The sequence below is a fragment of the Rattus rattus genome, chromosome 1 (genome assembly GCF_011064425.1).
Source record: "Rattus rattus isolate New Zealand chromosome 1, Rrattus_CSIRO_v1, whole genome shotgun sequence".
NCBI classification, from domain to species: Eukaryota; Metazoa; Chordata; class Mammalia; order Rodentia; family Muridae; genus Rattus; species Rattus rattus.
Genome location: NC_046154.1, coordinates 272,788,844 through 272,815,782, shown reverse-complemented (window position 1 = coordinate 272,815,782; position 26,939 = coordinate 272,788,844). Strand labels below are relative to the sequence as shown.

General features: G+C 38.9%; 1 protein-coding gene across 6 annotated transcripts in view; it reads right to left on the bottom strand.

Moving 5' to 3' along the window:
• Larp4 (La ribonucleoprotein 4) overlaps positions 1 to 26,939 on the bottom strand; it is a 48,591-nt gene that overhangs the window by 13,143 nt on the left and 8,509 nt on the right. For 2 of the 6 annotated variants that reach the window (XM_032886529.1, XM_032886537.1), the window contains exons 2-13: positions 25,351 to 25,457; positions 22,450 to 22,588; positions 20,884 to 21,039; positions 17,417 to 17,492; positions 13,264 to 13,400; positions 10,453 to 10,556; positions 9,295 to 9,405; positions 8,044 to 8,097; positions 6,105 to 6,317; positions 5,261 to 5,364; positions 1,965 to 2,177; positions 1,057 to 1,105 (exon numbers count right to left, since the gene is read on the bottom strand). In XM_032886529.1, the coding sequence (XP_032742420.1) occupies positions 1,057 to 1,105; positions 1,965 to 2,177; positions 5,261 to 5,364; positions 6,105 to 6,317; positions 8,044 to 8,097; positions 9,295 to 9,405; positions 10,453 to 10,556; positions 13,264 to 13,400; positions 17,417 to 17,492; positions 20,884 to 21,039; positions 22,450 to 22,588; positions 25,351 to 25,365 (1,371 nt within the window). In that variant the 5' untranslated portion in view covers positions 25,366 to 25,457. Of the gene's footprint in view, positions 1 to 1,056; positions 1,106 to 1,960; positions 2,178 to 5,260; positions 5,365 to 6,104; positions 6,318 to 8,043; positions 8,098 to 9,294; positions 9,406 to 10,452; positions 10,557 to 13,263; positions 13,401 to 17,416; positions 17,493 to 20,883; positions 21,040 to 22,449; positions 22,589 to 25,350; positions 25,458 to 26,939 lie in introns of those variants that run through there. The other 4 variants (XM_032886544.1, XM_032886509.1, XM_032886520.1 and 1 more) reach the window with 3 other exon arrangements.

Sequence of the window (26,939 nt, the reverse complement as noted above, 5' to 3'; positions counted from 1 at the left end):
AACATGAGCTGAAGATGACACCTCTCAAATTCTTTTAAAAAATAATTTTTTATAACTTTTATGTAAGACTGCTTTAGTGTGTACCACATGTGTGCTTGGTGACCATGGTGGCCAAAAGGCACCGGATCCTTTGGCAATGCAGTTTCAAGTGGTTGTAAGCAAAGTGTGGGTGCTAAGAACCAAACCTAGGTCCAGCAAAGAGCAGCAAGTGCGGGGGCATTTTGTCAGGCCCCAGCTCTAATTCTAGTCCTATACCCTCAGCTTTCTGATGTGCCAGATGTGAGGAGTCTCCTGCTGCCATTTCTATGGCTGGATCCACCCCAAATTCACTAAGAGAGGCTATCACTAATTACTAACATTGTAAGCAACAGACAGAGCTGGGCATGGCATTATCTACCTAGAACCCTAGCATTTGGGAGGGTAAAGCAGGATTGAGTGTGAACTGAGCATCACCGTACAATGAGATGCTGCCTAAACACAAAGACCAAATAACCAACAGTGCCTCAGTGGTCGTTCACATTCAATGGCCTCCTCCCACTTCTTTTCAAAGACAGGGCCCACTATCTATCTCCCTGACTGCACGCATGGCCTGCTTCTAGGAGCTGGGATGAAATGCATGCATCACTCCTGGGTCAGTTTTTCTCTTTTTTTTTTTTTTTAATTAGATATATTTCTTTACTTACATTTGAAATGTTATTCCTTTTCCCAGTTTCCTGTCCTAAGCCCCCATCTCTACCCCCCCACCATACGGGTGTACAGGTGTCCCCCTCAATGTGAATCTGTTTGATATAAAACATTAGCAGTACAGCCTCAAATTCCTAACGAGGCACGAGAGGGTTATCAATCTCAGGCTCAATTAATTTTTGAATACTCTAATCAAAAAAACAAACCAGAAAGGAAAAACAGACTAAAAGGAAAAATAATTCTAAAGGCATAATTAAAGATAAAAATACTGGGGTTGGGGATTTGGCTCAGTGGTAGAGCGTTTGCCTAGCAAGCACAAGGCCCTGGGTTCGGTTCCCAGCTCAAAAAAAAAAAAAAAAAAAAAATACTTACTGGGATCCTGTCATCTTCTCTTCGTCTTCGACCTCTAAAGAGAGTTCTCCTTTTTAACACAAGAGGAAGAATATATATATATAATTCTTAAAATACACATGTTCTATCACAGATTTCTACTTAAAAATATCTAAATTTTCAAAATATGGGCTATTCTTCTATATTAAGGGGAAAGTAAATTCCGCTGAAGGGATCCTGGGCTAATCTACAAAAGCTTCAACTACAGCCACTATAGCATCAGGGCGGCGCACGCCTATTACTAACACTTTCCCATCAGAAGCATCTTAATGTCTAGTTCAGGCAGAGCAGACAAAACACAATTAATTCCACTCTTACAGTTGACAAGTTGGAAAGAACTGAAACTAGAAGGGAGAACTAGACTTTTAATCCCAACACTCTTAGTCAGAGACAGTTAAATCTGAGAGTTGAGGCCAGCCTAGTTTCTACATGGCAAATTCCAGGCTAGGTATGGGTAAAAACCAAATCAAACCAAAAACCCCTAAAACCCACTGATCAATAACTGAAAGTGTAGTTCAGTGGTAGCTTAAGCAGGATGCTTGAGATCGCTTTTTCAAATGCTTAGCATTGCTGGACCCATGACAAACTGAAACTAAACCTTCCCAAATCCTATTCATTACAACAATGAATTCATTTCAGGTAACAACATACCCCCACCAAACTCATAAAAACATAAAAATCACCAGATGGTTTTCAACATTCAAGATGAGTATGTTAGGATTAATTTTTTTTTCTTGCTTTTCTAGACAGGGCTTCTCTTTGTAACTGTCCTGGCTGTGTTTGAGACCAAGCTAGGCTCAAACTGAAAGAGAACCACCTCCTGCTGTGACTAAAGGTATGAATCACCATGCTGGGCAATTAAATAACTTTTATATACCCATACTCCTTACCTGCCTCTTCCAAAGTCCCCATTCTGTTCCATCTGTAAAATGGGAGCATCCTTTGGAAGATAAGTTTGTTCCTGATGCCCTGTTACTGTTGGGTTATGCCGTTCAGAAAGAAAGATCCTTGAACTAGATCTGCTCAACGGTCCATCCCCCAATGACACAGATCCATCTGTTGAGTGTTCTGAACCACTAGATGACCTAAAATGAGGCTTCACACTAAAAAAAGACACACAAAAGATAAATGTTATATTTTTACTAAAAGGCAATTAAAGAATTTAATTAAAGAATGAAAAGAATAAGTAAAGTATTTGGAGAAACTTGGGGAAGAAATCTGAACTTTTGCGTCAAGCTACTTCCACCTCAATATTAAAAACCCTCAGTACTAGGTCTGATGGCACACAGCTTTAATCCCAGAGGCAGAGGCAAAAGGATCTCTGTAACAGTCTGAGCACAGCCTAGTCTACAAGGAAGTTCCCAGACAGTCAAGGCTTCATAGAGATTCTGTGTCAGCAACAACTAAGCCACAGTTAGGACTTTAACTGGCATCTAAACAAACCAACAAGCAACCAAAGAGACCAAGTTTTAAATTAATGTTGCTATATCTGAGCAATGGTAAAAACACTAATGGGAATTAAAATTAAAAAAACCATTATTGTCCAAAGGAACTAAAAACATTGTATTTCTTTTTATATACATCATACACATAAACTTGTAATTATCTGTAACAATAAATATTTATAGGAAAAAAGATGTCTAAAAAGAATAGGGGAAGCTGGGTGTTAGATGCATTTAATCATAGCACTTGTCAGGCAGGTCTATGAGTTTAAAGCCAGTCTATAGTACAGAGCAGGTTGCATGACAGCCGGGACTACACAGAAAACCTGTCTCAAAAAACAAAATTCAGTGTAAAATAATGCCCCCACCAAAAAAAAAAAAAAAAAAAAAAAAAAAAAAAATGTCTTACTGTACTGAAAATTACAGTATAAAACAGGTGTTTAAAAATGGTTACCTCGGTTGGGGATTTAGCTCAGTTTATAAAAAAAAAAAAAAAAAAAAAAAAAAAAAAAAAAGGGAAAAAAAAAAAAAAAAAAAAAAAAAACAAAAAAAAAAAAAAAAGGTTACCTAATCTTTCTGAAAATAACTTGGTAAGGAGTAGTAAAGCACAGTGGGAAAGCCTGGACTTCTGAAAGCCAGTCCCATCCTCCATAGGGGGGATTCCTAATCATTCCCAGGTAATAGAAACATTGTAAAAAAAACGCTAAACTAGACACAATGGATAGCGTGTGCCTATACTCCAAGAGTAGTGGGAGTTTAAGGACAAATGTTCAAGACCCTATTACAGTCTCTGAGCTTCCCTGTGTGAGAAAACCACAAACACAAACACACATACAAGGCAAACGAAAATGCTAATGCATCCCATGAATGAATCCCAGCACTCAAGAGGCAGAAGCCAGCCCGGAGAGCCATCTCCCCGTCCCTTTTCCCCAGGAGAAAATGCAAATGACAAAAATATACATAAACTAAAGAGACTGGAGCCTTTAACTGAATAGGGCCTGGCTAAACCATCACGTCTTAGAAGCAAGAAGAAACACCACTTAGGCTGGTAGTGGAAAGCTAGCAAGTCTCAGTGTTTAATAAGTATCCATGCTTATGTAGGAGATGGCTTAGCATCTGTAACCCCAGCATTCCTTGAGAGATGGGACGCAGACAGAGAACTGACCCAAGGGCCAGCTAAACTAGACACACTGTGGTTCAAACAAGAGATCCTGCCCCAAAAAGGTGGAAGGTAAACACCAACTCCTCAAGTTGTCCTTGATCCCCCCCCATGCAAGCCCACATGCACACATGTATAAGAACACACAAAGAATGTATAGTTGGGCAGTAGCAGAACTTAATCCCAGCATTTAGAAGGCAGAAGGAGGGGTTGGGGATTTAGCTCAGTGGTAGAGCGCTTGCCTAGGAAGCGCAAGGCCCTGGGTTCGGTCCCCAGCTCCGGAAAAAAAAAAAAAAGAACCAAAAAAAAAAAAAAAAAAAAAAAAAAAAAAGAAGGCAGAAGAGGTAGATCTTTTGTTTGAGGCCAGCCTAGTCTACAAGTGAGTTCCAGGACAGCCAGGACAACACAGAAATCCTGTCTCTTAAAACAAAACAGTATATTCATGGTTGTATGCATCATGTGCACACTTATTGTGGAAAGATTTAAACCCAGGAGTCTTTAAAAAAAAAAAAAATTTATTTACTTCATGCACACCATGTGGTTGCTGGGAATTGAACTCAGGACCTCTGGAAGAGCAGTCGGTGCTCTTAACCACTGAGCTTCACCCCAGCCCTGAAGGTCTGGTTTGTTCATAATTTTTATTATTCTTGTATATGGCTGCATGTATGTTTGTGGTGATCAGAAGAGGGGGTCAGATCCTCTACAACTGGAGTCATGATGGCTGTGAGCCATCCTGGGGTGCTGGGAGTCAGATCTGGGCCCACCAGAACAGTCTGCGGTGTTCTCAAGGGCTAAGCCAACTCTCCAGCCTTCCTGACCCTTTATTTTTAAAGACAAATACTTGCAAGATCAGTACTTAAAATTTTATGTGTTGGACAGGAAACTCTGTTGGTTAAGTGCTTGCCTTCTAAGCATGAGGAATTGAACTTAATCCCCAGAATTCACATTAAAAAATAAACTGGGGGTGGAAAGATGGCTCAGTAGTTAAGAGTACTGATTGTCTTTCAATTCTCAGAATACACACAGTGGTTCACAATCACCTGTAACTCCAATTCTGGGGATTTAACAACTTCTGGACTACCCAGGCAACAGAAATGAAAGTGGTGCACACGCATTCTGTAGGCAAAACACTCGTACTCACAAAATAAAATAAAAATTAAAAGACCAGACAGAAACCACTAAAATCCTCACCCCTTTATATCTATTATTAATTCTGACCATGAAGCATCTTTAAACTTCTATACTGAATAATTCATGCACTTTTAAAAAGTAAAAATTAACAAACGTGTGGTTAGAGAAATGGCTCAGTGGTTAAGAGACTCTTCCAGAGGTTCTGAGTTCAATTCCCAGCAATGACATGGTGGCTCACAACCATGTGTAATGGGACCTGATGCCCTCTTCCAGAAAGTCTGAAGAGAGCAACAGTGTACTCATAGAAAATAAATAAATCTTTAAAAAAAAAAACAAAAAATCAAAAAAAACAAAAAAAAACTTATAGCAAGTCTCCCAAAAGAATGCAATAATTCCTCAACAATTACTGGAAATTGTTTACAATAAATTTCAGTTAGTTTTTTTTAAATCTTACCGATTTTTTTGGAATGGTCGGCCCATATTCATAGCAGCAGCATTTGTTTTATAAGATCCCGGTGAACTAAAGCCATTCACAAAGCTACCATTGGGAAAGGGAGCCTAGAAGAAAATGTTGATATTTAATGGTAAGGGTTAAAATATTTCAGAGAGGGTTGAGAGAGAAACCAGAGTGAGGTACAGTCAACAAGTCAGTAGAAAACTCTGCATTCTCACTTCTGCAATGCTCACAGCTCATCTCACCGTACTGTAACAACACACCACTCATTACAGACAAAACACTCAGGACAGAATCTCACAGCACTAGAGTTAGGTAACCATCACCTGGGAACACGGCACTGGAGCACACCTTAAGTCCCAGCACTCCAGAGGCAGGCAGCTCTCTGAGTTCAAGGTAAGCCAGGTATACAGAGTTCCAGGACAGTCAGGGCTACATAGTAAGGCTCTCTTTCAATAAATAAATAAATGAATCACAAAGGATTTATTTTCTTTTTTAATTCACTTAGCAAAATGTAAAGAATCAAATTGTAGACACTAATAGCCCACTTCTTAGCAATATGTCTATACTGGGTGCAGAGCTGTCATATTATCCAGAATCAATGAACCAGACCAACTTCTTGGGTTTTGTTTGTGTGTGTAAATTCTGTTGACAAACTGGCTAGCTGTGGTGCAACCTGCTATGCAGACGAGTCTGCTCTGTGATCCTGTTAATGATCCTGTTAACACTGCCTTGCAGCTGCTCTCATTACAGGCAAAAACATCTGCATCTGGCTTTTAGATGATTTTTTTTCTCAAATCGTAGCTTGAACTAAATATTCTATTATTTTCTAAGTCTCACTTACCAGTGGTGTTTCAAAGTACGGTGCAGGACTTGGAGACCAAGACTGGGGCACAATACTATACACTGAGTACTGCTGATGTGGATTGTACACTGGCTGCATGAAGACTGGCGAGGGATACTGGGTTGGAGTCTGAATGGGTTGAGTATACATACTAGAATCCATTAATCGATAACCATTCTTAGCAAAAAATGTATTGATGGCTTTTATCCTTGCCTAAAAGCAGGAAGAAAACAATAATAAACTATGAAGTATATTTTGCAATAAATATATTCAACTTTTTTTATATTATCTTATGATTTCTGCTTAGAATCAACTGAGCAAAAGAAAACAATAATTTTAATCAGTAGAAAAGTGTGGACATGAGAAGAGCCACAATAAACAAGGTAAAAATAAGAGAATTTGGGTTGGATCAATGGTTAAGAAAGATCCTGCTTCTCTTCAGGACTCTAGATCTGCAAAGGGAGATCGTAGCACCTGTAATAACATGAATCTGGAGGGCATTAGGTTATAGGAAACAGCGAACAACAGACAGGTGCCCTGGACTCTGCTGGCTCCTATACTCACATGCAAATACTCACATGCAGACACACTCACCTATAAATAACTACAATAATAAAAGTAAATCCTAAAGAAAAACTTGAAGTTTAACTAAAAATAAAAAAAAACCCTGCTATCCCATTAATTTCAATGTCACTTTATTTGGTTCATAAAAAGATACGGAAGAAATCACTATGAAATAGGACAACAAAGCTGTTACACAGGGAAGCAGAGATGGAGGAAGAAGGACAAAAACCCCCAAGACACATCTCTGAACTGTGGCCGACTCCATCAACAAGCAGACACGTTCGTGTATGTGTGCGCACGTGTATCAAAAATTAGTCATGTTTTATCAAACACCTAAATATAAAGCTTTAAGTCAGTAGGAGACAGGAAACAGAATCTCCATAGTCTCAGAGGGAATAGTATTTAAAACAAAAGACAAAGACCAAAGGTAGATGATGACTACTAGCAAATGAAACTCATCTGGAATATGGAAACTCATACTATCATCTGCCCCATAGGAACTACAGATTTAAATGTGAAGTTCTTCTTCAAGTAGTACCTGTTATAGTTCTCTTAAGTGCCAGCTACTTGCATCCTGACTGTTTTACATACTCACCAGTCGTGCACAACTTGGCTGGTTACTGCCATTTTCTTCAGTAGGCAAAGTGGAGGAAAGAGCCTCAGGTGTCTCATTAGGTGGTCTTTCCAAAGCACCCAGTCTTGCCTTAAACTCACTATATAACTCAAGCTAACCTGAAACACCCGTTTCTCTCACTCAGCCTCCAGAACAACGGTGAGGTTACAAACAGGAGCTGTGACCCCTTGACTGCCTTTGCTCATAAGAACTAGTTTGTGCGTGTGCAGTGCTACACTGCAAGGATGCGCAGTGAGACAAGGAAGGAGGAGTCAGGAGATCACAGTGGTTATGAGGCTGCACCACCTGCTCAAATCTAAACCATGAATAACGATGGGAAGAAGTATGAAGGCAAATTTCGTAAAATCTGACAACAAAGTAAATAAATGTAAGCACACGAAGTACTACTGATGCGATTCCTTTTCAAATGGACGCCACTGAGACAGGGATGAAAAATCAAAGTGGTCTTTATCACCACTAAAGAAGTATTCCTACTACACATTTTGAGATCCGAAATTATAGGCTGTGAATCACTTTTAAAACTTTGTTTCCGTGTAAAGAACTTCTGTATTCAAAATATTTTCATGTTCTGTGCACTAATTTTCTGAAGTAGGACAATCAGAAAATGCTTTAAAATTCCTACAGGTTTATAAGACACCTGCTCTTGTATCTTAACTCTTCTAAGAGAAACAGGACAATAACAAAAGCCCAACAACAATCACCCCCACCAGAAAGACTAGCACACGTTTAAATGTTTCTTACCATGATTGGCTTGCCCTGAAACGTTTTAACTTCTTCTCGTAAGTATTTAAAAGCCTGTTAAACCGAAAATGACCTTTTATTAGCATCTCATTGAAGCTTCACTCTCCCAAGTGAGTCTGTCATTATCAGTTTCGAAACTAAACAAAAAGCTGTTGCCTGCTGTGTGGTGAGCTAAGCTAGCCTTGCACACAGCAAGGCAAAAAACACCGGAACAAAAACCCTTGAGAAGTAAAACTACAGGTACACCTTGTAGTTGAAGCTGGTATGGATTACTGTGACAAAAAGCAGAACACAAGAGACCAGGGGAACAACAAACAGCTTCCAAATCAGCTGGAGCCGTGGCACACACTGACCAAAAATGTCATGAACTTAAGGCTGGCCGAGCACCACCTGTAACCAGTATCAGGGTACACAGTGCTCTTTTCTTGTCTTGCACGGGGCATGCACACAGACAAAACAGTCATCCATTAAGAAAAATAAAAAAGACATCATTGTGACAGCTCACACCTGCCACCTCAGCAGGAGGTGAGAGAAGACTGTCGTGTTTAATCCAGCCTAAGCTACCACAGCGAGTTCTAGTTCAGCCTAAGCCTCAAAGTGAAAGACTGCCCCCCCCAAAAAAAGCCTTCTCCCTCGCCACCCACCTACTTACTATGTATCAAAATCACTTTAATTCCCAATCTTTACATTCATTTGGAAAGTCTGCATTAATTTTTTCCATTGGCAAGTAAACAATTTTATAGTTAAAACAGATAAAATTGTATGCAGATGATAAAAAACAAAGTCAACTACCAATTAAGTGAAAGTGTGGTTGAGGTCTTTACCAGTCTTAGTCACCATTTTCTCTTTTTTCTGACATGTTCTCACTCTGTATCCTATGCTGGCCTTATTTTTGGTTAGCCTGCCTCAGTGCTGAGTGCTTTAAGCAGAGGTATACACTATCATTACCATGTCAATGTTTTTTAGTTTTTGATATAGGATTTCATGTAACCCAGGATGGTCCCAATCTTGCCTATGTAGTAGCTAAGTTGGTCCTGAAACCCTGATCTTGCCTGTCTCTACCTCCCAACTGCTGGAGTGACAGGAGGGAACCATCACATCTGACCTTTTCTTTATGGTCTGAACTTAGGGCCATATGTATCCTAGACATGAACTACACCACTGAGCTACACCCCGAGTCTATAAACATCTCCTTCAACAGCATAGACTACTTCCTTTTCCACTAAGATTTTATTAGGAGCAACTTCTTACCTGCTGTGCGTCTGTGTCTGACTGGAAAGTGATATACCAGTTGCTGTTGTGTGCAAACTCACAGCTTATCACTTTGGGGCAGTTTTCATTTTTAAACAAAGCTTTCACTTCCTAAAAAGGAAAAAGTGTAGTCAACTCTTAAAATGAAACCATGTGCAGTTAAGGTTATGTGTGGTGCAAAATTTGCAGATTGTTTTATGAGCAACAAAAGAGAAGTGAATCAGCTTTAGAGGTAAGCAAACTCTCTTTACAATACTATGCCTCCAGTAGTTCTCCTCCACTGGGATGGAACTTTGTAACATTATAATCTTTACTAACAGCGTATCATTCATGCATTCTTTCTTAATTTAGACATTTTGTGTACATGAGAACCAGACATGAACTCTGTACAAACATCCTTCCTATAACTATATAATTTAAAAAAAACGACTACACCAAAACTGAGATGGGTTAAGGTAGTTTAACAGGTGAAAAGAACTTACACGTGGGGGGAGGGGTATTAAATATTTATCATTAGAGATAAGACTTAGTTTTGTATTTGGATCAACCTTCGTGAAGCTCTATGCGTCTGCTCTCACACCGAGGGTGATCAGTTTTACTATTCACCGCATTTAGGGACACTCACAGGCAATTTACAGCTCAGCAGCTCAGCAGCACTTAAGAAACATAAGCTCTAAACTCAGGAGACAATCTAGTATTCTAATCCACTTACCTTTGGGTAGATTTTAACCAATCCTAAGACTCAGTTACTTTGTACAACAGATAATGAAGCTTTGGCTTTAAGTAATTGTAAAATAAGTGATTACTGGTAGAATTATTAAGTAAATGTGTATATGTATGTCTTTAAAAGGGTTTGTTTCTGTAGTATACTGTTTTACTCAAATATTATTTTATTCCTGAATCTGATCCATAGTTGATCTTTATACTATAGCTTTGTTTTATATTTTGCTAACCAACTTTTATTCACGATTTTCTTTTTCATCCTTTGTTATTAGATAAATCCTGATGGTTGTCAGGTCAATCCAATCCATTCTAAACTAGTATCACTGCACCTGTCTACTGCCCTCAAAGTCAGCACGTCAGCAGCAATTGGCTTGCCTGCTTCCTCCAATTTCAACAGTCAAGGAACATTCGGCTTTAGCAGTCATCAATGCTTACCTCTACAGGTGTCGTCTCAGGAATTTCTCTGAGAATCACAATACAGCGCTTATGACTTGGTCTCACCTTTTCTCCCTTCTCATCAACTTGTACCATAGGGGAAGCTGAAATTTAAAAAGAATATGACCCACTTAAAAGTAAATGCTAATGATACTAAGGATGCCATTAAAAACTATTCAGTTCAATTTCTAACGAAATAAAGTATTGAATTCTAAGGTAAAAATGCCAAAAATTACCGTCGGGTCAAAGAAGGAGGTTTATACACAAAAGACCACTGAACGTTATTTGCTAAGTAAGTAAGTATCTCGAGCGCCTACACTGCGATTTACTACAAACCTCCTCCAGGAAAGAAGAGGCTCTCATCATTGTGGCTCTGATGTCTGTTTCTTTAGTATTATGACCTTGATTGTGGCTCTGATGTCTGTTTCTTTAGTATTATGACCTTGATGTCTATTTCTTCTTTTCCTATTGATGAGCATAAAGCCCAGGATTCACCCCAACACATCTGCTCATACATACATACCTACGAAGGCCAAAAGATTCTTCTAGATGCTTTGCCAACTTTCTGTGTAACTAAGAGTGTTTGATTTTTAAGAAATGACATCCGTACAAATGATTTAGAAATCTCATAAACGGCCAGGTGGTGGTGACATCACACGCCTTCAATTCCAGCCCCCTGGAGGCAGAGATAGGCTGCTCTCTGCGAGTTCAATGACAGCCTTGCCTATAGAGTGAGTTCTAAGACAGCAGGACTACACAAATAAAGAATCTCAGAAATGGCTACAGCCACCTAGAAATAGAAGCCCTCAACTCCCTTATATAAAATTGATTATTGTATTTGTTATATTGAGCTTTTAGGCATTGTGAACACATTTCATTATTAATATTCACTCATATATTAAGTGAAGATCTGAGAAGGCTTGGGATCTAATTCAATGATAGGGCACTTAATTAACATGCACAAGGTTCTAGGTTCAACTTATAAAGACTTGCCTTTATTCAGTCAGGAAGTTAACCCATTCATAAGACAAGCTATTATGTGCCCCCACACTCAAGTGCACATGTGCCCACAAGCATGCATGTATAGTGCATGCAGGTTCCTCTACTAAGCCAGCTTACTGGCCTGATCAACTGGCTAGTTTTATAACAAATTAATATGATTGGAATAAATAATTCTAATAGAATGGTGGATACAGAAAGCATACCAGCAAAAAATTCAGTTAATATTAAAATTAAAATATCTAATGTTTAAAGAAAATATGAATGTTCCACAGACACAAGAAAATGAGGATACAAAAAAAAAAAAAAAAAAAACAAAAACAAAAACACCAAAACACAAAACTCAACAAGAGTTCCTATCTTAAAAACAATGGGCGGGGGGTGGGGTGGAGTGGGGGTTGGGGATTTAGCTCAGTGGTAGAGCGCTTGCCTAGCAAGCACAAGGTCCTGGGTTCGGGCTGGAGAGTCAGCTCAGCTGTGAAGAAGTACTTGTTGCTCTTAGGAAAGATCCATGTTTGGTGTCTACACCCATAGTGGTTCACGAGGATTCATAACTCTAGTTCCAGTGGATCTGATGCCCTCTTCTGACCTCTTTGGACACCAGGCATGCATAGTGTACATCTATACATGCAGGAAAAACATAGACAAAACATATTTAAGTTTTTTGAGATAGAATGTCTTGATGCAGCTATCTTTAATTCTCCCTGTAGACCTGGGTGGCTCTGTGCTCAGAGACTCTCCTGTCTCTATACCCTGAGTGCTGGGATTAAAGGTGTGTGCCACCATGCCTGGCTTAAACTAAATTAGAAAAGAAAAGAGGAAAAAAAGGTAAATAAGGTGGACAGCAATTGTGGAAAATAACCAAGACTGCCTTCTAGACTTTTAGCCATACCTGTATCCCTACAGACACTTGTGCACACACAGACAACAACGGAACATGCTTTCACTAAGACAAAAATAAAACAAATAAAAAACAAAACCAAACCAAAAAGAAGTATGAATAAAAATTCTGAGACAACCAATTAATAAATTAATTCATGGGGGCTGGAGAGATGGCTCAGTGGTTAAGAGCACTGACTGCTCTTCCAGAGGTCCTGCGTTCAATTCCCAGCAACCACATGGTGGCTCACAACCATCTGTGATGGGATCCGATGCCTCCTTCTGCTGTACCTGAAGACAGCAACAATGAACTCATATACATAAAATAAACAAATCTTTAAAAAAAAGAAAGAAAACCACAGCCAGCCATGGGGTTCACACTTTTAATCTCAGCACTAGGGAAGAAGAGGCAGGCAGCCTCTGAGTTCGAGGCCAGCCTGGTCTACAGATGAGTTCTAAGACAGCGAAGGCTACATAGCAAGAAAACTCTTACAGGTCACAGTGGTGTCATTTATGTAGCTCAGAAGATGGAGGCTGGGGCTGAAGGATACTGAATTTGAAGCTATCTTGAGCTTCACATAATGAGACCTCATTAACTGGTGGAGGGAAAATGAAGAGAACAGTTGGTAGGGATGGAGGGAGGGAGGGACAAGTTCATTATCAAATTTAGGAAATATCTGTCTAACTATAAACCACAACTTATTAGCAGTTGTGAAGTCAGGATAAAACAAATGAGGCCATTCTTACATAATGAAAGTTAATCGTTAACACTTGCTATGTGAACAAGAATAAGAAACTACAGAATGAACATAGTAGCTGCTATTCAAATATAATACTAACACATAGACTAAAGGCCACTTAAAATAATTCACTGTATGATCAGAAATATACTTGGCTTTTATAATTAAAAAAAGCTAAAATGCATTTACATACATCTCAATACTTCAAGAATTAAGTCTGGATCAGTAGTCAATTTTTTTATTTCTTCCATGTTGGCAACTGTCCATATTGGGACGAACTGATCACTATCCATTTGAGATATCAAGTACAGGTCCTTTGATAAATTTTCTCTGAAAGAAAGAAACAGAACCAATTATAATACATAATTCTAAAACGTGCCTAAAGCAAAAAATGTACCATATTCACATTTAACATACTGATGTTTAGGGAAATTACAATAGTAGAAACACTGAGATGAATTAAGAATGAATATATGTATATAAAATAAACAGATTCTTCTTTCTTACATTGTTTTAATTTTTTACCAATAGCAATTATCACCTAAATATACACTATCTGTATGTTTACTGTGTTTAATCTTTTGTGTCTTCCAGGTAGAGTGTGTGTTTCATGAAAGAACATCAGGGATTGATAATACTTTAAAGGCCTTCTAGGGAGCTGCAGACATGTCCCAGGGCTTAAGAAGTGAATCATTTTCCAGAAAACTCAGGTTTGATTCTCGGCACTCACGTGACAGCTTAGGCTACCTGTTAATTTAAGTTCTGACAGTTTCTCCTGGCTTCTGCAGGCAATACATGTATGTGCTGTGCACACATACGCAGGCAAAACACCCATACAAATAAAAAAATCTTTGTCATGGGCAAACAATAGGCTCAAAGAACTTTAAAGATTCCACTTAAGATAGTTATTACTCTATTTAGTTTATAAAACTAAAAGGTGGAAAAGTTACTTGTAGGGGGAAGGGTAATAAGATTGTTCTTTCATCATAAAAGGACAATTAACATCAGTGTAATAAATATTACTTAATAACTTGAATATCAGACATCTACAAACAATTGAACAATTAAAAAGCTGTAACCTTACAGCATCCCTATTCTTATCAACCAGTATCAAAGTGCTTTAGATGGTAATTGTCAAAAGTAAATGAAACTGATGGTACACCCAAGACTTCCTACTCACAAGTAGAACCTGGTGTATATATTGGTAATGCTATTTGGTATTTGCCAAACCGGCTGAAGTGCATGCACCACAGATGTAAGGATGATATGGTAGGCCATGAACAAGCACTCTTACTGCAGAAACTAAAAGCTATATAAACTTCAAACATTGTGTTTCTGCAGATATATGAGAGAGAGAGAGAGCGCGAGAGAGAGCGCGAGAGAGAGCGCGAGAGCGAGCGCACCACTTGTAAGTGTTAGGAATATTCCCCCCACCCCCTTTTTTAAATGATTTATTTGTGTTATGTGAGTGCACTATAGCTGTCTTCACACCAGAAGATGCACCAGAAGAGAGAGCCAAATCCCATCACAGAAGGTTGTGAGCCACCATGTGGTTGCTGGGAAAAGAACTCAGGAGCTCTGGAAGAGCAGACAGTGCTCTTAACCACTTAGCCATCTCTCCGGCCCAGGAATATTTTTCCTTATAGAATGTATCTGTGTATTGTGGTTAAGAGTAACTTTCCTGAACAACCAGTAAGGGGAAACCAGAGAAACAGATCTGAGTAGCTGGGTGTAGATATGTGGTGTTGTTAATATTAGGTAAAGGACTGGCACTATCAATTAAAAACCACAGCTATCTCTAATGCACAGTAGATTTTTTTTTTTTTCAGTGTTTCCTAGGATTTTAAGGAAACAGATGTGGGACTATGAGTCCGGGTGAAAAGAAAGTATAAACCAACATTTACAGCAAGCACAATAAAGCAATTACCCGGGCATGGAATCACCCTTGTAATCCCAGCCACAGAGAGGCTCAATCAGGAGAATTACAAATTTAAGGCCAGTCGATATAGTTGATTGAGGTCAACCTTAAAAAGCAGTAATGGCCAGAGTGCAGGGTAGAAAGACTCACTTTCCCTTAGGGGTGGCCACTAGGAGTTTGACCACGCTTCAGTGAGTATACAGACAACACACAATGGACTTTTCTTTGGAGAGGGTGGTAGGCAAGGAAAGATTGGAAAGTGAACACAGCTGGGGTACATGTGAGATTCCCAATTAATCAGTAATAAACAAATCCCTTATCTTATCATTATCCAATGCATCTCTTGAACCCACTTTCAAAGAGACAGCCCATATTCACAAATTTAAAAAGAAAATCACTTTAATAGTTAAAAAAATAAAAAAAAGCAGCAGCAAGAAATGAGTAGAGGCCTATAGAGATGGCTCTGGGTTGAGTACTAGCTGCTCTTGTAGAGCTCACGTTCAGTTCCCAGCATCCACATTGGCAGGGCACACATGTGTTTAATTCTTTTAAGAGGTCAGATGCTTCTTCTGGCCTCTGTGGGCACTGCACATAAGTAATGCACATATACACACGCACAAACAGTCACATACATAAAATTAAAAACAGAAAAATGAAGAAACTGGTAAGAGGATCAAGGACTAAATACAGTATCATACATTTTTAATAATCATAGTACACGGGAGGCAGAGGCATGTGGATCTCTATAAATTTAAGGCCAGCCTGGGTTAAATAGTTGAGTCCCAGGCCACAGATAGAGATACCCAGGGAAACCATGCTTAAAATTCAGAATGAGGAGGAGAAATGCTGTGAGTCAGGAGACATAATGACATGCAAGACAATAGAAGCAGTTCCATAAATGATAAGTATGTAAGAACCTTAATTACTAAAATATGCTATGGAAAAATGAATTATTCACAGTAATTTCAGGATTAGGAATTCAGAAGAAGGGCTGTTGAGAATTCAAGAACAGGCAAGGCTCATAGTGAATTCTAGGTCAGCCTTGGCTACAAAGTAAGCCATTATCATTTAAAGAAAATAAACAAAATAAATAGATTAAAATCTAATTACTTCAGCTACTTGTGACTATGCATGCTTATAATTCCACAGTTCCTGGAATGGCTGAGAAAAGAGAATCACAAATTTGAGGGTGGCTTGGGTTGCAGAAGGAGCCTATCTCAAACAAAAAATATAGAAAAAGAAGTGTGTTTTCTTGAGGTAAAATGTCTACTACTGGCTGTGGAGAACTTGGTGGAATTAGTGCACTCATGAGGCCCAAGACTTAATTTTCAGCACCACAGAAGAAGAAAAAAAAAAAAAAAAATCAATGGGGGTAGGGGTGGGAGGGATTAGAAAACAACAAAATAGCCAGACCTAAGGATTACAGCTCAGTGATGCACTTGATTTTCTATAGCATGGGAGAGGCTCCAGTCAAAGACCCAGGGGTGGGGGGTGAGGTGACCCAGAATTTGTCTGGTGTGGTAGTGCATGTTTTTACTCCCAGCACCAAGGAGGCAAAAGCAGGAAGATCTCAATGTGGTCCAAGAAAGTTAAGGCTTCAAAGTGAGACTCTGTCTCACAGAACCAGAAAAACTAAAACCAAACCAAACCACGTCCACCCCCCACACGCGGAGAAAGTATGTAATGAACCTGTGCTCCGGCATGGAAGAAGCTGGACAGTGGCTCACCAAAGACAGGGAAACGGGGAAACAGCACGTATCTATGGATGTCAGCATGTATCTATGGATGTACCAATTTTCAACTTTATAAATAGCCTTTGTTTTGTCTGTTTGAGACAGGGTCTCCCTGTGTAGCCCTGGCTGTCCTACAACTCACTATGCAGACAAGGCTGGCCTCCAACTCACTCACCAGCCCCTGTTTCCCCAGTGCCGGGATTATTCATGGTGTGTCACAATGTACTGAAATCCTATGATGTCTAAGCACCAATAAATATTTCTATATAATCTTCACCTATAAAACCATTTGCCTGCAAACTTTATATTTAAGAGAAATCAATGTTAATATTGATTATCAGTCTGTCTTTTTATGGTCTTGCTAAAATCACTCTGTTCAAAAGTTACAAAAGCCAACTCCTAAAAACAAATTGAGACGTTTTCCATTCCTTATTCCACTAGTTTTTAAAAATTATTTTCACTTAATGCTTTTGGAAAACTGAGTCTAAATGTGACCCTAGGAAAGGTATGTAATAGAGATGTCACTAACTGCTGCAAAGAGATACAAATCCAAACCCAGGCTAGTTAAGAAATATACTTAAGAAAGATAACAAAATCTACAACAGAAGGAAACGACAGCCTCCTATTCCACAGGCATTTCTTATCTACTAATCAAAACCACAAAAAGGAGGCTATCAATTAAAAGGGTTCTGTACCGTGAGAAACAGAATTCCAATTGTTTTTTCAGACATTCTTTTAAATCTTCTGTAGAAATTGTTGAACTGCTTTCTCCTGATGGCAGAAAACAAAAGGGACAAAGGTGCTGAAACATATTATACACATTAAATTAAAATGTAACGCAAAACTCTATTTTTAAACTAAGTCTCATTTCTTCCAACTTACACTTTTTTGGGCAGTATTTTATATTGACTCAAGAATTATCTTAATGAGCTAGGACCAGAACCTCAAAACACAGTAGTAGACTTTTTATCTAGCATGTGTGTGGTAATAATGGATTCAATATGCAATGCCACATGCATGGCTCATATATTTAAGGGCTGGTAAGATCTGGTAACCTGGGAAAATGCTTTGCCACACAAGCATGAACCCAACTCAAATTCCCAAATTGCACATAAAAAAGCCAGACACGGCCACCATTGTGCACACTTGCAATCCCAGAATAGAGAGGTGAAAACAGGAGGATCCCCGGAGCTTACCAGCCGGTGTAACCAGTGAGTCTTAAGCAAGTGATAGACTGTCTCAAAAACCAAGATGAAGACCAAGTGATCAATTGATCTCTCTCTCTCTCTCTCTCTCTCTCTCTCTCTCTCTCTCTCTCTCTCTCACACACACACACACACACACACCCCATTTCAAAAGAAATAATAAAGGACCATTATCAATAAAAGCACTTGGCTACTATGATGTTAAACACTGCCCTAATCTCTTTGTAAAAATGTGAAAACCAGAATCAGGAAGGAACTGGCATACACACTCCTTTAATCCCAGGCAGACAGATCTCTGAGTTCGAGGCCAGCCTGGTCCATAGAGTGAGATCCTGGACAGCCAGGGCTACACAGGGAAACCCTGTTTCTAAAACGATATCAAACAAAATACCATCTAATTCTTCCATGAGAATCCAAAACAAAAAACCCATGAAACCCCAAATGCAACATGATCTAAATTTGAAGATAAAAACTAAAGTGGGATATAAATTTATGTTCTTTTACAAGCAATATATCCAGTATGAGTCATGTTCTTGAAATTCTCTTCTCATACCATTTTTCTTGATTTTTTTTCTTTTCTGGTTTTGTTTTGGTTTTTTGAGATAGCATCTTATGTAGTCTAGAGCAACCTGGAACTCACTATGTGGGCAAGCATGACCTTGAACTCCTGACTTCTGTCTCTACCTCCAAGAGCTGAGATTAACTATGTAACTCAAGATGGCCTTAAACATAGAACATAAGCTTTTTTTTTTTTTAAGGAGCACAGAAAACAAGAACTTTATTAGAATCTCATACAAATATTAAAGACTAAAAGCTTATGTCTTCTTATAGTGTGTGCATGTTTGTATCATATATGCACACACATGAACTTTCTATGTGCATGTATGCCCAGAGGCCAGAAGTCAATGCTCGGTGGCATCTATCATTCTCCACCTTAGTCTCGCAGAGCCTTGACTCCATTTTTCCATTAGTTCAAAGGATCTGCCTATCTCTGCTAACCAATACCAGGGCTGCAGACTCAAACCTACACTGTGCGGAGCTTATTTGTGGGTGCTGGCATTCAGGACACAGGATGCACTTCACTCACTGAGCAACTCAAAGCCCTGACATTTTCTCATCTTAAAATGACTAGTAGTAGGGCTGGAGACATGGCTCAGATGTTAAAAGCACTGACTGCATTCAAAGGGCTGGAGTTCAATTCCTAGCACCTCCATGGTGGCTCAAACTATCTATAATGAGATCTGGTAACCTCTTCTGGTGTACAGACATAAATGCAGGCAGAACACTGTATACATAATAAAAATAAATCTTTTTAAAAAATGACTAATAGTTGTACTTAAAGATACAAACAAGATGTATGAAGCTGGATAAGCTGTCTATAATTTTATTAGAAAATTGCTACTAAAAAAAAAAAAAAAAGAAAAATTGCTACTACTCAAGAATTAGTGATAAAATAATAGTGCTTTCCATTCTATGTATATGTGATCTCTAAATTTTTTTTATATAATTATTTTATGTGTATGAATGTTCTGTCTACATGTATCCCTTTACACCAATGTGCCTGATGCCACTGGAGGTCAAACAGGGCATCAGATCCCCCTAGATCTGGAGCAGCCATGTGGGTGCTAGGAGTCAAATCCAAGTCCTCTGGAAGAGTGCTATTAATCAACCAGCCATCTCTCTTTAGTCCCTGTGGTCTTGTTTTTAAAAAGTTATTACCAGCTGGAGCGGTAACTTGGTAGTTAGGAATGTGAAGTACTATTGTGAAGACCCAATTTGATTCCCAGCACCCAAGTTGGGCACGCAACAACCAGGAGTAACTTGGGCTCCACGGAGAAGCAACCCTATGGCCTCCACAGGCACACAAAACTACAAGAAACACATACATATACACATTATTAAGGAAAAAGTGTATTATTGTGTATGTGTGAAGAGTATGTATAGGTGTGCGTATCAGAGACAACTCTGTAGGGCTAGTTCTTTTCTCTATCTGAACCTGGGCTCTGGGAACTGAACTTAGGCTGCTACACTTGCACAGTGGCAAAGCACAATTAACTCCTGAACCTTTTTGCCTGTATACGCAATCTTCTATATAGAACTCTCCTATCCAAATGCTAACTAAATGAACAGTCACTTTTCTCACCTGCAGTGAGATGCTGGATTAGAAGTGAAGGCTACCCCTGTCCATTAGAAAACGTACACACACCCACACACACACGTTGTTGTTTTATTTTCCATGACATGGTTTCTCTGTGTAGCCCTGGCTTTCCTCAAACTCAAAGATCTGCTTGGGATTAAAGACAGACATCAACTACCACAGCCCAGTTTAGTTTAGTTTTTTTTTTTTTAAATAAATCTCTTGAAATAAAACATTTACATTAAAATTTTCATGTTGACAAAACTGGTAGAAAACTTGGCTAAACTCGTAATAATAATCTTTTTATTTATTTATTTATTTATTTTTTTTATTAACTTGAATATTTCTTATATACATTTAGTGTTATTCCTTTCCGGTTTCGGGCAAACATCCTTCCCTCCCCCTTCCTTATGGGTGTTCCCTCCCCACCCTCCCCCATTGCTGCCCTCCCCCGACAGTCTAGTTCACTGGGGTTCATTCTTAGGGACCCAGGGCTTCCCCTTCCACTGGTGCTCTTACTAGAATATTCATTGCTACGTAATAATAATCTTAACTAATCAACTGAGAAACCTAGAACCTTTGAAATATGGATCTCTTAAGTATTTTCTCCTGATAATTTCACACTTTTCTTTAACAGGGCTTTACAAAGATTCTTTCTCAATTATAAATTTTATGTCTGAGTACTAGCCAACAATATTTTTAATAAACACCTAACAGTTGTTTGACATAAGTTTCTTTTCAAAAAAGAAAGCAAACTATGTTTACCAAATTGATGGAGAGCTAAAGATTCTTGCTTTAGTAATAATAGAACAAAGGTTACCAGAAACATCGTATAGTTGGTAACTCAGGTCTTCAGGTCCTAAGATCATTCCATCAGCTGATTCTTCAATGTCTGCGGTATTTCTTGTGGGTTCACAAGATGGAGAATACATTACTTCATATTCCTTACACATTTCCTCTGAAAGTTCTGTATTGCCTGTTTCAAGAAAGGGCATTGAATGTAAACAGGAAGTAACTCCTGAGTTATGACTTCTAAAAAAGATTTCAAAGAACCGAACCAGTTGAGGAAATGTCCAATGCCTTAAGAGTTACTTCTGAAGAGAGACAGCATTTTGACCACTGTGGATAAGCTAGCACTCTATGCATCCAAATGTTTTTTTTTTTTTTTTTGGTTCTTTTTTTCGGAGCTGGGGACCGAACCCAGGGCCTTGCGCTTCCTAGGCAAGCGCTCTACCACTGAGCTAAATCCCCAACCCCGTGCATCCAAATGTTTGCATAATTCCTTTGCTTACTTTTCTAAAAGCATTATACACTGCTTGCTATCGGTTCTTTTTATTACCTCTACTCTGTAGATAAAGGAAATTCACTCAATAAGGTTAATTGCCAAGGCCAGTGAGCTAATTAAAGACCCCAACTAATCCTGTAAGAAGTATAAATGATAGACTCCAAATGGGCTAGAGGCTGACCCAGAAACACACAGAATACTTGAAACTACTGACTACTCATGTAAGGCATAAAAAAAGAATCGTATACAAATAAATGTAAGCTAAACATTCATAAATACATTTCATTAAATCTTTATTTAGATCTGAAAAGCCCTCCCAAGTGTTCAAGATAGAAGCGTGGCTGTGAGTGCAGCCAAGCTACAAGTGAAGCTCTAGATATACATTGGATATACATCACAAGTACAATTCTGACTAACTCCACACACATGTCAACCTGCTGAAGAGCTCACAATCCTATAACTTTTACAAGTGCGTAACACAGGCTATTTAGAACCGATGGCACCTAGAGGTGGAACCTAGTTGAAGGAACTCTGTGGTGGCAGGTCTCTGAGCTCTTTTTTTTTTTTTTTTTTTGGTTCTTTTTTTTTTTTTTGAGCTGGGGACCCAACCCAGGGGCCTTGTGCTTCCTAGGCAAGCGCTCTACCTGAGCTAAATCCCCAACCCCAATGTTTACTTTTTTTTGGGGGGTTCTTTTTTTTTATTTTTTTCCGGAGCTGGGGACTGAACCCAGGGCCTTGCGCTTCCTAGGCAAGCGCTCTACCACAGAGCTAAATCCCCAACCCAATCTCTGAGCTCTTTTCTCCCAGGTTCTAGGATTCCTAGCCCCATGACACGAGCAACTCTGTTCCCTCAGGAGACTCCCAGTCATATCCTGTCTCCCCAAAAGGCCCAAAGTAATGGGACTCAGTTACTATGAACCAAAACCTCAAGTGAATCTTTCTTCCTTAGTTAACTAACTTTTCTTTTCTTACATATTTTGTTCAGCACAAATGTTAACCAACACATCAAATAACCAAAAGCTATCTCAAAGTTGTTTGAGTTGATCTGACCATATATTTAAAAACAAAACGCAATCTTTCCAATAAGTAGTTAAGGCTTACCCTCGGGGTGAGATCCAGATGTGGCTGCAGTTTCATGCCAAGATGTTTCAGTTACAGGAGTGCCATCTGGATTTCCAGAAGGAATTTCTTGCCATACTTTGGCATTAGGATTTAAACCAGTGCCTTTAGATGTCACCTGCTAAACAATCAAAAAATCTGTGTAAATGTAGATCAAGGGATTTTTTTCTATTATTTTAATTTGAAAGAGACAAAACAGACAAATGAATAGATGAGTAGTACATAAATATTAGAGCATAGATACATAAGTATGTCTCCCCCTGAGGGCCTCAACTATATAGCCCAAGCTGGTTTGCAGTTCTAGCTGTCAGGCCATCTACTTCCTAGGCATCAGGAGTGCAAGTGTGCGCCTCCACACCCAACCAGATGCTCGTTCCTCACCCACTTGAAAATACAAATCTTCAAAAAGTAATTGACCCTAAATAGGTTTCAGACTTCCATATGAAATATGGCTACCAATGTAATAAAAAAAATGCACCTCTACAAAACATATTTCTTGTAGAGATAGGGTCTCACTATGTTGCCCATGCTGGCTCAGAACTAACGGTTCTGCCTGCCTCTACCTCCTGAATCTTGGATTGAAGATGTAGACTAACGTGCCCAGCCCTTCTTAAAATACCGCCCTGGCAAGTGGAAGCAGATGCCATAACCCCACACTTCGTAGGCAGAGCTGGGCCAGAAGTTCAAAGCTGGTACCAAGTGCATAACTAGCTTGACGTTAGGCTGGGTTACATGAACCCTATCTCAAAATAAAAACAAAAAGGGCTGGAGAGATGGCTCAGCAGTTAAGAGCACCCAACTGCTCTTCCAGAGGTCCTGAGTTCAATTCCCAGCAACCACATGGTGGCTCACAACCATCTGTAATGAGATCTTAGGCCCTCTTCTTGTGTGTCTGAAGACAGCTACAGTGTACTTATATATAATAAATAAAAAAATAAATAAAAACAAAAAATTAAAATAAAGAAAACAATATTTCACCTCAACCTACTTGAAAATGTCATAAAAATTTTAAACTTATCCATATGTCTAAAATGTATCAAAAAGCCATGCTTTTGGTTATAGATGTTTTCAGAATATATTTTTATTAATAACTAGTGACAGATTTCTAAGTCTGAATGAATCAATGAATGGGAATTCTATCTTAAGTCAAAAACTGTTTTGCTTGGTGGTATTATTATTATTATTATTATTATTTATTTATTTATGTGAGGCTGTATGAGTTTGTGTACAGCACATTTGTGTGGGTATGAAGGTGGAGGGAAGCCAGAGGACATCAGAGTCCCTGGATGTGGAGCCAGCAGAGGTTATGAGCTGCTCAGAACAAAACCTAACTCCTTTCCAGCCCCCTTCTAATTTTAAAGTGATTATTTATTTACAGTGTGTGTATGCACAGATATCAGAGGTTATATGCAAGAGTTGGTTCTTTTTCAACCATGTGAGCATCCTTGGGATAAAACTCAGGCAGTCAGGCTTAGTGGCAAATGCTTTTAAAGGCATGCACCACCACAACTGCCTGACATCATATATATTTCTTAAAAAAAAAAAGTTAAGAGGGGCAGGAAAGCTGGGTTGTGAGGTAAATCATTAGCCATGCCCAACAGCTTGAGTTTGATCCCTGGAACCTGCATAAAAGCAGAGAGGTCTGGTGATGGTGGCCCATGTTTAGCCTCAGTACTTGGGAGGCAAAAGCAGATGGATCTCTGAATTTGAGGCCTACTGAGTTTGAGTTCCAGGACAGCCAGGACTACACAAAGAAACCCTGTCTTAACAAAACAAAACCAAGTAGAAAGAGAGAAATGACACCAAGTTGCCCTTTGCCCTCCACATATCACACACAAATACTGCCCTCATACTATACACTGAGTTTAATATTAAGTCTGGAGGAAAGATGGACCAGATTTCCATGTCCCACATCTAAGTTAATTCATATTTTAAGAGCAAGTTCTTAAGTACTCACCACCACTCTGCTATTAGTTACTTAATTAGTGACTGTGAACTTAGTAACAGAATAATTTTAGATAGCAGAACTATGGCAAATTTATGATAGCCTAGGTCCCCTGTTTGTAAATAACACTCAACTTGACATTAAAATTGTGCTGGTGTTATCACTGCTGCACTAGGGCTGAGAACACATGCTAAGGAACCCTAATTACATTCCCAAGCAAGCATTTACCATGAGCTATGCATTGGTTTGTTGATTTCTTACCACAATAAGATAAGGTTTTACTGTGTAGCCCAGACTGTCCTCAAACTGTATTACCACACTACACTTTTCTTCCTCCTGTGCCACACTGCTGCTTTCTTCCCCACTTCTCATATAGCCAGGCTCTGAACTGATCCGGTCTCTGCCTCTCAAGTGTACGGCCACAGTTGTTTAAGTGGAGCTAAGCTTCCTGAGTGCCAGGCAAATAGTCCACTAACTGAGCTACATCCCAGCTCTTGAAGCATTCAAAGAAAACTCTGTGTTTACATACTTAACCGCTGTTCCCCTTTCAATTCTATCCTCACCCCTGAAGACAGTAGACAATAAGAACAGTCATTTCGATGTAGCTTAATAACTATTTAAACATGAAATGACGGATTCTCTAGAATCACATCTGAATTCAAAACTCACACTTGAATCTAGGATCATGAATAATCACGTGAAATTTTCTTAACTGAGCGTGGATTACAAATTGAAGAACTGTACCTTATTATTTTTAAGATTTTATAGACAGGGTCTTACTATGTAGCCTTGGCTGGCCTGGCATTCACTGTGTAGACCAAGCCAGGTTTGTAATTCAGAGATCTACCTGCTTCTGCCTCCTGAGTGCTAGGATTAAAGGTATACACTACTGCCCCCCAGCAGGATTGAGTTTTTAAAAACTGGGCATGGAGGTTTACCTGTAATACCAGCATTAGGAAAATGGAAGCAGGAGAACCAAAGAAGCACAAGAAAAGCTTTGCCTATCGAGCAATTTTGAGGTCATCTTGAGCTAAATGAGACGTCTCTAAACAAACAAACAAACAAGAAAACAGAGTCAAGTATGGTACAAGCTTTTAATTTCAGTGCTTAGGAGGGGCAAATTTCTCTGAGTTCCAAGAGAACTGTCTCAAGTAAACAGATAATTAACACTTGAAAAGTATTTAACAGTATGAATATCCCATATCATTTTTTTATAAAATATATTAGATTCAAAGTATTTATTAGCCTGGTATTGTGGTACATGCCTTTAATCCCAGTACTTGGGAAGCAAAAGCAGATTGAGCTCTGTAAGCTGGGGTAAGTCTGGTCCATAGACAGGGAATTCTATGCTAGCCAGGGCTGCTCAAACGAGTTTATTTATTGTTATGTATGTTTATATGTGAATGTGTGCTCCATGGTGTGCATGTTGAAGTCATCTGCTGGTATTAAAGGCAGGCATCACCTTGCCCAGCTTTGTGGCTTCTTAGATTTTCAATTATGTACGTGTCTGTGTATGGGTATGTGTCACAGTGTATGTGCATGAGTGTAGGTGCTGTCACAGCCTAGAAGAGGATATTAGATCACCTGGAGCTGGAGTATGGGCAGTTGTGAGCCGCCAGACGTGGATGAGGAGAAGCAAACTCAGGTCATCTGTAATAGTATGCATTCATAACTTCTGAGCCATCTTTCTAGCTCTGATATTTTTATTTTTTGTATTTATTCACTTAGCTCCAGTATTTTAAGATATGATTTCACTGGATTGTCTGGAACCTCCTGCCTAGGCCTCCCAAGTGGACTCAGCAGTTTTTGCCCACGTGACAACAGTCAGTGCAGTACATTCCCATCTCACACAATTCTCTACGGAACTGGCAATGTTTGTCAAAAGCCCTACATGATGTATATATACTTTGGTCCACAAATTGTACTTCTTTGATTTACTAAAACAAACAAAAGAACAGGTATTGAAAAACATGTGAGCAAAAGAATGCTCACTCATGTCCACTTTATAACAGTAAAAGTTTGAAACATTTAACTATAGTTATTTATACCACAACTGTAGTTCATATATATTAGAATCTCCCAGAGCCTTAAAACCAGAGGTATGACTGTGAATACATTCTGTGAATAGAATCAATGTCGGTTTGTTGTTTACCCTACACTGTTTATGTAAGTTGCCTGTCCCAGATGAAACCATGCATGAAGCATACAAGACCATCTGTAAATTCACAAATGGGAGAAAATATTGATAGGGAAAAACGGTCACAAAAATCTTTGTATAAAAATAAAAGTGACATTCTTCTTATAGAAATTATTCAATTGCATGAGAATAATGCACATGTCCAAGAAAGACTGCAGAGAACAAAACAAACAAATGGTATTAGGCAATAGCACCTTTTATCTCAATTTTGTGCCTTTCTGTATTTCCCCATATTTAATGCTACTATTATGTTCTTTTGAAGTTTACAAAGGAAAACTGCACTTTATGGTATTTAATGTGATGTTTAAAATATATAAAGAATGGGGAAAA